Source organism: Mugil cephalus, chromosome 2, assembly GCF_022458985.1.
Source record: "Mugil cephalus isolate CIBA_MC_2020 chromosome 2, CIBA_Mcephalus_1.1, whole genome shotgun sequence".
NCBI classification, from domain to species: domain Eukaryota; kingdom Metazoa; phylum Chordata; class Actinopteri; order Mugiliformes; family Mugilidae; genus Mugil; species Mugil cephalus.
The window spans coordinates 4,719,063-4,731,598 of NC_061771.1; the positions used below are offsets into that span (position 1 = coordinate 4,719,063).

The window sequence follows — 12,536 nt, forward strand, 5'->3', positions numbered from 1 at the left end:
ACACATTGGCGTCTGATGACATATAAAGTGTTTACGGTTGATCCTGGCCAGAATGTTGTTGAACAGCAGAGTGGATCAGTTCCCCGGTCAGAGCAGTGTTTCGCTGTGCAGTCAGACTGCGTGAGGTGAAAAGGGGACAGAGTGCTTTTTAATCTTACCCGGGAAATCACTCTCGCTTTGCAACGCAGGTTACATTTATACTTTAAGCATTTATTTTAATATCTCTTTAATAACTGTTTGGGGTTAAACGCATAAACGGGATTTTACATTTCAAACAGCTCAGATACATTCATTGTTTACTCTATTTGACAAGCAGAGGCTTGAGGGTCTGTGGCAGCTGTTTGAAATCATTTGCTTCCAATAAAGTGACTATCAAATACAATTTTAATCTAATGCCATCGGGAAGTGTTTTAGGTTGTTTGTGTGTACAACAAACGGAAAGAACTTCAGGAGGCCAGTATACTGGTAAACAGCTATGTTGTGTGCTTACATGAATTCATGCACGTGAACTTTTCAGACATATCCTAGGCTTTATTATTATTATTATTATTATTATTATTATTATTATTATTATTATGTTTAGATTTTCTCCTTTCTTTTTAATGTCTGAAACATTTGTGTAGATTAGTTGTACTTTGCTATAACCACCATCCATCCATTTTGTAAGCTGCTTATCCCATTCCGAGTCGTGGAGGGCTGAGGCCAATCTGAATGCACATTGGTAAACTCAATTTCTCTTTAACCCTACTTTATTAATAGGACTATGAATTTTATAGAAACTGTGTTGACCTGACTCATATAAAATGTACCTATACATGTACCTCAGCTGCAGCGTATGCTGTATGTTATATATGTTTAAATCATTTCAGTTTGCAATTCATCACATTTTACATTAACCTCTAGTTTTTTTGTATCCTATACAGTGTACCTAACATGTTCTTAGTCTTTTGTATTATCTCATATCTCATTATCTCATATCTCATATCTCATATCTCAAATCTTTCCTTGACACTTCCGTGAAGCAGTCTGCAGCTGGTCCTCAGTGCTGTCAGGTCACCCTGTAGGGGGTGGTGCTCATTGTCCAGCATGGATGACAGTTTAGCCAGGACTCTCCTGACCTCATCCAGCTTCTTCCTCTCCCTCTCAGTGATGCTACTGTTCCAGCAGACCATGCGGTAGAGAATGATTGATGCCACTACAGAGTCATAGAAGATCTTCAGGTGTTCCCCACTCACTGCAAAAGACCTCAAATACTCATATAAATATTATATTATATTATATTATATTATATTATATTATATTATATTATATTATATTATATTATATTATATTATATTATATTATATTATATGTCTTCTCATTAGGGCTGTATGGTTTCTTCTTTCTTAATGCTGTTTATTTATACTGAGCATCTGAGGATCTAGAAGAGCCAAAAACGAAATGTGGCTGCACCTACAACCTATACAATGACAGTAAAGGATATTCTGTTCTATTATGTTCTGTTTGATCTATTATCTTGTTTAAGTTGTGAATCACTACTGCGGTACTAGCGCTGATGTTAATTGAATGTCTCCAGCCTTCGAGGCCGCTAATTGAAAAGCATGTCGGCCTCCAGGCTCGCAGGTGTCGCTGGCCCTTTAAGAGATGTTTTGACTCCGCACGTGCTTGCCTTATATGGGGCCCAGCAACAAACGGTGACCGTTAGTTACCTCTTCTCTCCTCTCCTCTCCGCTCTGCAGCGAGCTGCGCTATAAAAGCTGGCGGAGGAAAAAAAAAAACTGTTTTGTCAGACACTGAGACACAGAGCACCGGAGTACCGTAACTGCAACGGAGTGCAGTTTATTCACCATTTATAACTTTTTTCTCACAAGGAATTGCTATTTATGAACAAAGAAAAGCGGGATATATACACATTCAAGGAAAAAGCTCGGTGAGTGACAGTTTGCATTTTGAGTGTTTTGAGGAATGAGTTTCTTTGTTGGATGAACAAAGAGATGCTACCGTGTTACACTTTTTTTCAAATACCTGTTTATGCACATGTTGTCAGCTTAAAGTCAGTACGTGACATTAAAGCTTAAATTAGCTTCGAGCGAAAATAGTTTAGACTTTGTCGCAAATTGATTATGCTTTATTTATCAACTAATCGTTAGATTTTTGTTCCTCATATTACAGTGGCAAAGCTAAATAATTTTTGCAGTGTGTTGAAAGGACGATGCATGTTTAAGATAATGCAGCTCTTTAAGTCGAATGACAACTGACAGTGGTGTTGTTTTTATTTTTTATCCCATTAAGTCTGGTTGATAATATCGCGTCAAAGTAGCTACAGTCAAACAATTGGCTTCCGGTCCGACATTACAAAATAAAAGCGAGTGTTTTGCAACGTATTCATGTAATACAAAGTACTGCCGTGATTTAGCTGTATTTAAACTACGTGGTCACATTATTCCTTACTGTTAGTAAATGTACGTTTCGGACACATTATTTTGTAAGGCCGTGGAAGATACATATAGCTACCTGAATGCAAGAGTTTTAAAGGCATATCTATCTATCTGTATGTGCGGCTTAATGCTGAAAGCTCATTCTCCTTCTTCATAGTGTAATTTTGACTGACTTGATGCAGCAGCATCGCGAAGCGGAATGACCGACAGTAACCTCAGGTCAATAGAACAATAAAACAGAGGAACAAAACTAAATTAGACAGATGATACAGTTTGACAGACTGTCATAACGGTGACATATGACCCCAAAACCAAAGATTCCCCTGCGTGACAATCAATCTGTTTGAAATCCATTTAATTTTTCCAGATTTTATATTTCTTCACGGGGAAACGCAGAAACATCTCTATGGTACCGTCTTCTTCTTCTTTTTTTTTTTTTTTTATTTTTAATCGTTGTGCATATTTGAAATTATGATGCGACGTCGACGACATGGAAACGCAGAAACGTGTCTTTCGTCCACAACATCGACGCTTCATTATCTTTCTTTCCCGTATCTCAAAAGAGATCTGTCCTTCTTTTGATCATTCATTCATTCATTCATTCGCTCAGTTTTGAGTCATCTTGCAAGAGTTTGCCGACATCAGTTAAGACAATGGAGTTGAGCGGAGGGGGAGAAAAAAAACTGCTTGAATGTGATATAACACGTGAGCAAGGATTGATGGTAAACAAGTATAAAAAATATGATTTTTGTGTGTGTACCACTAGAGGCGCACTCGCTCTGCACCATTTGTCCAGCCCATCACTAAGGTCCTCTCTTCTTTCTGCGTATGATGAATTTCTATTAAGGCGTTTATCACAATTGCACAATTATCAAATAAAATGAAATTCATGACATTTGACTGACTGTATGACTTCAGTTGAATTAAGGTGGTGGAAAAAACAGACAAATGTCGTTTCATGGTTTATAAACATGTGAACTTAGTGTTTTCTGTGAGTAATAAATATCATTAGAGGAAAATAAGGACAAAATCCATTCAATGCATGCCAAATGTACTAGTGGTGTCAAGCCTCAAAGAACAGCAACATCGCAGTCTGATAAATGGCAACACAGGTGGTGTTTTGTTCTCCCTCATTCAGATATGTGCAGTATCGTAAAATCCTCCAATAAACAAAGATGTGACTAAAGACAAACCTGTGCTGATGATGGTTTTCGTCTGTATAGGTCTAAATAGGTCTAAATGTGTTTGGTAAATCACAAATAAGCAATTATTTACTCAGTGAAATGGTCGGCTGTTTTGTCGTGTATATCTGTTTGCTCAGAAGATGTGCCTCGCGGCAAGTCTGCCACAGGTACATAGTTTTTCGATGAAAAGCTGCTGTGCGTGCTACCATTTAATGAGTGCACTCACAGAGAAAACAGATGTAGCAGTTGAGCAAATATTTCACATTGGTCAGTGTCCTGTTTGTGGATCTCAAAGTTCCTGTTAGTTTTATTGCGACATTTAATACATTCCAGTGTATAATCCAGCCGGCCGCCTGTATCTGTACAAAATCTGACCAGTGGAACTCTACTTGTTGGTTATGAAAGACAAAAGAAATATGGATAATGTGGAAAAAACGTTTGTAATCAACTTCTTTGTAACAATTGTCATGAATATTTCATCTTGGTGTCCACGCCAAGAGAAGGGAAGAGGATTTGATGCCAAGAGGCATTCATCTTCCAGTGATTCCAGCAGCTAAGAATGTGGCTAGATGTGACTTGTTATTTGACTGCATTAGAGAAAATATCGTGTAAAAACCATAGAGAACTGGATTATTGGCTCGATTAAGGCAGAGTTGTTTTGGTCCAGATGAGATCGCTTTTAAAAATCACTCTGCCCTTGACTTCATTGTGCTGTTGTATCATCTTCTACATCCAATCAGCCTTATTTGGCATAAAGGGCAGTGTAATCAGTGTAATAAACAGGAGGGCCTTGATCCTTCCACTAAAGGAAATCCCACCTTCATACAGATGAACCATTAAGCAAAGCCGCCATAAACAGAGGAAACTGTTTTGTTAAATCTTTATTTTAATTTGTATAGGTCACTTCTTTTTAACTACGTAAATGCTTCCCCTGTTAATGCAAGTTCTATATGGGGCCTGAAGGATCAAATGGTGGTCTGATCACACCATGTTGCATAATGAAACAAGTCTGAACTTAACTGATCCAAGGACTTTAGAATCTGCAAACAGAATAAACAAATAGACCAGAAAAAGTGTGCCTCCCACTCAGGTTTTCATATGTGAGTGGCATTCAATGCATCGAACAAAGCTCCTAATGAATTATTTTAATCAGGGGGTTGTGTGTGTGCCAATAAACAATGGGAATGACAAGGACGAAAACGATGTTGTATTTTAACATTTACATCAAATGCAGCATTGTGTTCCACGCTCAGGTGTCGACAGGGTGAAATTTGTGACGATAAAAGGATTATCAACAGTGTTCATCACACATTTCCCCCTGCCCCCACCCACCCACCCACTCACTGAACCAGATGAAGTGTAGTTTGACCTTTGGACAGTTCGGTCTACATGAGGTGGACCACAATTTGCAGGGGTTAGCTGCCTTCTTCAGTCAGTCGCTGACTTCATTTGCAGAGCTTTGCTGAACTTTTGTCTGGTTTGGTTCAATAGGTGAATGTGCTGTCATGATGATTATTGTCTATGAGTAGTGCTTCCTTGTCGAGCTGCTATATTTTCTTTTTTTTTTTTTCGAGAATTAAATACTGGACAGTGGCTTTTGTAAAAACATATGTCCCTGACTGTGGCATGGTCATGGTACAGTTGCAGGTCTTTGGTTATGTTTTGTTCATGTGACAAAGCCCATGTTCTGTTTTCACTTCATTTTTTGTACGTGAATCATTGTGAGAATTTCAGTTTTTGAATGTTTTCACGAGAACAAAGTTGGGCGGTGGAGGGTTAGTTGATGCTGGCTGTGTTTAGTTTGTGGCTTTTTCACTGCGAGGCAAGTGTTATTTGATGCTCGTGAGCCCTGCGGTGGCTGATCCTGGTTCTCGTTTTTTTTTGGGTTTACAGTGTGGAGCTGGAGCACGCTCAGTGAGGCTTGGAAGACGTCAGTATGGCAGTCTCCACTCAACTGGGTTTACTCCTGTGGAAGAACTTCACCTACAGACGGAGACAGACGGTAAGTACTAGTTAGTGACCTCACCTCACCTGAAAAATGGAGTTTTTTGTTAACTTTGTTTCTCAGACTTGAAGTTTTCACAAGTCTGTTTTGGGGTTTCAAGTTAATGTGTTACTAATGATCCTCACATTTCGATATGCTATTTTTCTGATTCATTTCCTTGCTCTGCAGTGTCATTTTGTTTGAAACTGGCTGTGACAATCACACTGTCAATTTTTGTTGATAAGTCCTTAAATAAATAGAGATAGATTTGTTCCTCTCTTTGATTCTCCTAGAAAGCTTCGTCTCCCATTATCAGCGGGCTGACTCTGAATCTGAGATTGTTTTTTAGTGTCACATGTCTCATCATAAAGGCAGTAGAAAGACTCATCAATCTGAATTGTTTCGAGCCCACAACAATGGCAGTGATGTAATTGTCCTCTCAGTCGTTTGGACTGACTTTACAAAATGCTGTGAGTCAGTCAAAAATGTGGTTATGACACAGTTACTTTCAGTATCCAGTTACTTACTATCTTGTGTTGGTGGATGCCCACACGCTCAAAATTATGTAAATGAAATTCAGACTGCATTTTGAAGTGTACCATAGTGCCCCTTTATATGCAGGGAGACTCCTCTGTGTACAATGAAGCCATTTGTCCATTAAGAGGGACGACTGACTGACGGGAGACAATCAGACATTTTTTTTGAAGAAGAAGAAGAAGAAGAAGAAGAAACTGTCTGTTATTCCTTATCCACACACTGTGTACATACCGTGTGGTTTAAGGCCGAGACGGAGGCAGCTGAAGTGCAGAGACCATATGGAGCAGATGGACAAACTCATAGTCCTTTAAACCCAGCAGACATCTCTCCGTCTCAGTCTCCCCTTATTGACCCATATACTGTATCTAGACCTCATGGTAGGATTACTATCCACAAAGACAACAGCTGACGCATGCATTCATTATAATGTTTGTTCTTATTAAGCACTGTTTAGTACATGGCTCTAGATGAACTATAAAAACTATAAAGCCAACAAGAGCACTACAGCTGCTCGATCACCTCTTTCACGTGGTTTATATTGTAACAGTGTGGACTCTTAATTTCATTTCATTGACTGACTTCTGCCGTCATCCTTCATGTCTCAGATCCAGCTACTGATTGAGATCATCTGGCCTCTGTTTATCTTCTTCATCCTGATATCAGTCCGGATACATTATCCACCGTACGAGCAACATGAATGTAAGTGTTGTTGAGTGCGACAAAATCACACACAGAAACAAAATCAAGGTTTTTAAGTTTTTGGGATATTTTTACACAACTTATTTATATAAATAAATAAATAAATAAAGATTTTCATTTCTTTTCTGTTCTGTTCTAATACATTGTCTATTTTTAGTCAAGGTATTAGCCCCTTGATTCTTGGTAGAATCAACATGTTAGTCATCTGAGTTTTTCAGCTTTATCGTCTCAGAACGATCTGGTGGATTTGTCAATATTTGTTTGCACTGAGAGAACATGTGATAGGACCTTCAGCTCCTGGAAATGGGAGTTACAATATCAGTTGTCAGCACAGGTGATTTCACAATGTTGACCACGTTTCCACTCAGTAAGATTATCACACATTGGGTGAAAGCATAAAAATATCATAACAGCATTTAAAATGTGAGTTTTCACTTTTGGAAAGAAGAACAATCCTCTGTTTCTTCAGACATTAAAACTCTGACTGTTTTTTACACTTGACCAGGATAACTGAGAACCTTCACTGATATAATGCACTTTTTAATCGCATTCTTTAAACACCAGAGCTCCTGCTTCTGAACAATTCAGATTCAGTTATTTAAACAGAAAGAAATATAATTTTGTTGACCACAAAACCAGTCTCGGTATTTGGAAAAAATAAGTATGTATACCACATGATTTTGAAGTCAGCACAAGCCCAGTGACCCGAGTGAACTCAAAGAAGTATGTCAGTTTCCGACCCTCTTCTCCTTCCGTGCTTATCTTTTCAGAATAACAGCTGATTATCCTCCGCAAAATTGCCACAGTAGCATTCCAGCTGGCTGATAAGAGCTATAAAGATAATAATTGTAAAGATAAACTTAGCATTTTTTAAAGCTGATCTCAAATCAAATCAATTTGTCCATAGAGTAACTATAATTACTATTTGTAAAAGGATACCAGATATGTGGAAGTATTCTAAGCATTTAGTTTGATAATGATAAAAAAAAAGAACACGATTACTTACTTAAAATAAAATCATTTCACGAGAGTTTGAGTGTTAACTGATGGCAGTAAAAATGTCAGCATTCATCTAATCTGTTAGTTAGTGACATCTCCAAAATTTTGATGTCCATCATGTGTTACTGATATTTGACTCCAAGCGTAAAACTTATCCCAGTTACCATTATCATTATTCTTTAAGGCCACTTCCCCAACAAGGCTATGCCCTCGGCGGGTACACTTCCCTGGGTACAAGGCATCATCTGTAACGCCAACAACCCCTGCTTCCGCAACCCTACCCCTGGAGAGACTCCGGGGGTTGTGGGAAACTTCAATGATTCTATGTGAGTAATATGATCTATGATTCTCTGATTCTGCAGCTTTACCTTTCATTTAATTGTTTATCAGCCTGATGTTTTTCATTTATTCACAAGATACGTCTAACTATGTGTTTCTTGTCCGTTTCTTGTCAGAATCTCTCGTCTGTTAGTTGATGCCAAGAAGATCCTGCTGTACACTCAGAATGATAAGAGCTATGAAGGCTACAGGGGACTGCTCAGGGCCCTCAGGAAGATGCAGAAGAACACTGCTCGTAAGGACACGGTTTTCATTATCTCCTATATTATATTAAGAGATCTGCTCATCCCCATCTGTGTATCTATTGAGCTAACGCAGCACTGGAATGCAGAACCACGTTACCTTTAGACTCTTGCATTTAAAATTAAAAAGGCAAAGTCACTCTGTCAGGACAAGCTCACGTTTGCAGTCTAGCCGCTGATGCAACTGATACTGGCCCTGAGACTTCAGAGAATCCTTATCACATCCTGCCAGGCACTGAGAGGGGGGCCATGTCCCAGCAGTGGGTGTCACACTGCTCTGGCATTACGTGCATGCTGTAGGACAATTGTAAACCACCGTGATGATTTTTGTATAATCACAGTGTAGATTTTGCAGTTTGTTTAAGCTGGAATGTTGCTGCTTCCTGTCTATGAGGCCTAGTCACAGACAGCCTGTCACTGATAAAGGACAAGCTTGTTTTTACATGAGTTCCTCTTCCTAGTTTTACGCCACACTTCTTACAAATGCATCTTAGAAATTATATATATTTTTGTGGAGCAACATTTTATAATAACAGTTGTAAAAGCTGTAATCTTTAACTGTAGCTGTAGTGTGTTATACAAAGAACATCCATCTTGTTCTCAAAGCCATCTCAAAATATGAAATGGGGCTCTGACTTAACTCTTCACTTACTTTACTTTGCTTCACTTGTGTTGGCATCACATAAATACAGCTGAGTGAAAAAGATTCATCTCATTTCCTTTGGGTACCCATATATGACAGGAACAACCTGGTAGGAAGAACAACGGCAGTGAACTCTTGAAAACGGTATAGGAGGATAACGAGACAAGGAAGAGTTTTGAGGGACAGAGTACAGGAACAGTAAAAAGCAGTGACGTAATGATTGAAGTGAAATGTGTTTGCTTTATTCCAGCAATATTTCATTTATACTCTTGACAGTCAGCCCATCTTGCCCCTATAAATAAAATGGGATTAACTTGACTCCATATCAGATCCTAATATAAGGCCATATTGTGCAGCGTCCACCATCAGATATTATGCAACAAAGCAGAACAATCAACGTTCTTCTTGTTTTGGTTCCTGCCTGCTCTGTTTGCCCATAGGTTCAGTGTGTTATGCAGTGAAACTAACAAAGCATGGCGCTGTCTTTTTCCTGCCTTCAGCATATATTAGTGACCAGTAATAGGCTTCTTGGTTGTATCCACCATCTGTGGGTCATTACATTTTAACTGTCCATTTATAATAAGAAGTCTGACTCAAACACTTCATATGATGTCATTAAAAGCAGTCAGATAAAAGGTGGTTCCTGAATGGAGAAGAAAGAAACCGACTCAGACAATCTAGCCTGTTTCTTCTTGAAACTTTTTCTAGGATGCCAACTAAGTGCACACATCATTCAAGAATGTTTATGTTTGTTAGTCAAGCTGTGGTAAATAGAGAATATGTGGTTCCACCTAAGTCAGAGCCTGTTTGAGGACTAGTTTGACCAGTGGTTATGCCGGCTGTGTGATGACAGTATCACTTTAATTTCCAACAGGATAGGCAGTGCCAGGAGCATGTACAGACTTGTAAGTGTTGATGATGTTTGCACTTGTGCCACACTGGCTCCAGCGTAGGAAAATAAACACAAACAAACACAGATAAGACTTCTGACGTAGTCTTACTTCAAAAAACGTCTCTGTCCCTGATAGAGGATTTAGACCACTTAAAGACAGTTCAAATAAAGACAACAAGCACAGATAAGATTTAAAAAAAAAAAAAAAAAGAAACACAAACATATACACATCCCATTTGCTGGCTACACACTTGGACATAGTCCCCGTCTTCCCATTTTAACAAGGTTGCACCATCTAGTCTAACGTGTCCTCAAGGGCCTTTGAATGCAGAGCACCATGGGAGCTGTGTCTCCCTACTGGGACACGGATTAGACCTTATTAGTACTCCCTGGTTGTTAACCACTGAGAGTTGAGACTGCATGTATACACACACAGAGATCGAGGTGTACTGTTACTCATGCACAAGTCCTTATAGAGGACTGAAATTAAAGGGCATAAGTGTAAAAGACACCCTAAGCATATACTTAACAGACAACACAGACACTCTGGTGCACAGCTGAGCAGGCAGTAATGGAGAGTGACGGCAAACATGTGCCTCTAAGCACACAAAAACACACTGTTCTCTTTCACTTCCTCTCAGGGGAAGTACAGTTCAGCTGTGGCAGAGTGCTTCCTGTATATCTGTGGCTGTCATCTAATAGTTACAAAAAAAAAACAGTACAAAATGATTTAGTAGAGATGAAGAAAAGGGAATGCCTGATGAGAGGGAGTGATTAAAGGAAGATATATTTAAACCAACCAACCAAAAAAAAAAAATTCTTCTTATTCTCCTGATGCGAGTGGAGTAAAGCAGAATAGCACAATAAGAGCAATGATCATGAATCGTTTGTGAAATGTGTTTACGCCTTATGCAATCTGCTGGAGCTGTTCCTGTTTTCACTGCATGATACCCCTAAAGTAGTTAGTTTAGAGCAACTTCCCCTACAAGAAGTAAAAAGTAAAAAGGTGTGAGGATAAGGGTAAAACATGCAAAGAGATGTTGAGAAGGGAGAGGGTTAGAGAGAGAGGAGGCAGCATTTGGGCCAAAGTGAAATGCCCTGTAGTGAACCTTCTGAGAAAGTCAGAGCCGAGGAGAGAGGACTGCCTGTGCCTGTGCGTGTGCGTGTGACCACACAACTTACTGCAGCAAGTTTCACAAATGGTTTGACTTCCTTGGAATGCGAAAAAGTACAAAGCGCTTTCAGAGAAGTGAGGGAACAGTACATGTCTCTGTCTTTAAAGTCATCAGTGTACAAATGCACAATTTGCGTGTTTCTGCGTGTGTAATTGGTTGACTTAATGCTTCCATGATTTTCTTTCTAGGTTTCAAGCTGAAGGACTTTTTGCAAGACGATGAGACCCTGTCCCACTTCCTGCATCACAATGCTTCACTTCCTCATCACGTGGTGAAGCACATCGTGGAGGCGGATGTCAATCTGGAGAAGGTAACGTTTTAAATCGCAGTTGTGTGGTTAAATACATACATTTTCCTCCATCAACATATAACATGGTAATAATGCACTGATGATCTTAAATTAGCATCACCAGTACTGGTATCTAAACGTGTACAAGCTCCTTGTTTTGTCCTTTTCACATGTGAGATAATCATACTCCCGCTGGCTGCAGCGCTTGTGCATGAATCCAGTGACCTTGGCTTCGTGGTGTGTGTTGGGTCACAGGACTCTGCTGTGGCTCAGCTAAGCCCTTAATACTCAGGAGAAAAATCACAGTGGGTGGGGGGTGGATGGCTGTGGAGGCTGATGGGCAGCGACCCCTCTCCCATCTGTCTTTTTGTTTCATCTGTTTCCCACTGTCAATGTAAACAAATTTTAGTCTCAATCCAATAAGTCGTATTCCCATGGTTCTCTGTCAAGTCTCCTCGTTGTTATTGTCACCTGCCTTGGTTTTAATTCCATTCCTCTTCTTGTCAGTCATATTCCGCTGAATGTATATTGATTTCACCGCCACCCCATGTGCGCACACACATCAACTCCATCTCTTCCATTCAAATCAGCACTACATCTACAGCGCCATTTCACATACGTTGATTGATTCGGCTACCCACCCCCACCTCAACAACAGGATCATCTTTGCTTTGCAGTTGGAGGGCTGGAGTCACATGATCTCTTCCCTCCTCCCTTCCCCACATTTCTCCTCACGTGCAGTAACAGAAGCTCAAAGACAAATTCACATTCACACCCTCTGATTCACCTCATGCCTCTCCCAGACATTCATGTACATTGATCAGACAGAGTGAAATCCATTAGCTAAGATTATTTATGGTGAGGAAAAGAAGTTAAGGGAAGCTTTATTGCAGAGCCTTCTGTTAGTATAGTATAGTATAGTATAGTATAGTATAGTATAGTATAGTATGGTATAGTATGACAACAAATAAACAAACAAACAACACAACAAAATCTCTCCATTTCGTATGTTGTCACCGATCTTTAGTGTGCTTCCCAATCCTCCAAACTGACTGCTGGAAGCCCTGATGTTTTTCCAATGAAAAGTCAGTTGTGACTATATATGTGGGTACACA

General features: G+C 39.5%; 1 protein-coding gene across 3 annotated transcripts in view; it reads left to right on the top strand.

Moving 5' to 3' along the window:
- The first annotated feature begins 1,732 nt into the window (after window positions 1–1,732).
- The window catches only part of LOC125004626 (phospholipid-transporting ATPase ABCA1-like), a 33,242-nt gene continuing 22,438 nt past the window's right edge, over window positions 1,733–12,536 (top strand). Inside the window, exons 1-6 of one of the 3 annotated variants that reach the window (XM_047579362.1) lie at window positions 1,733–1,930; window positions 5,516–5,624; window positions 6,749–6,842; window positions 8,026–8,167; window positions 8,297–8,415; window positions 11,321–11,442. In XM_047579362.1, coding sequence (XP_047435318.1) covers window positions 5,559–5,624; window positions 6,749–6,842; window positions 8,026–8,167; window positions 8,297–8,415; window positions 11,321–11,442 — 543 coding nt within the window. In that variant the 5' untranslated portion in view covers window positions 1,733–1,930; window positions 5,516–5,558. Of the gene's footprint in view, window positions 1,931–5,088; window positions 5,114–5,515; window positions 5,625–6,748; window positions 6,843–8,025; window positions 8,168–8,296; window positions 8,416–11,320; window positions 11,443–12,536 lie in introns of those variants that run through there. The other 2 variants (XM_047579360.1, XM_047579361.1) reach the window with 2 other exon arrangements.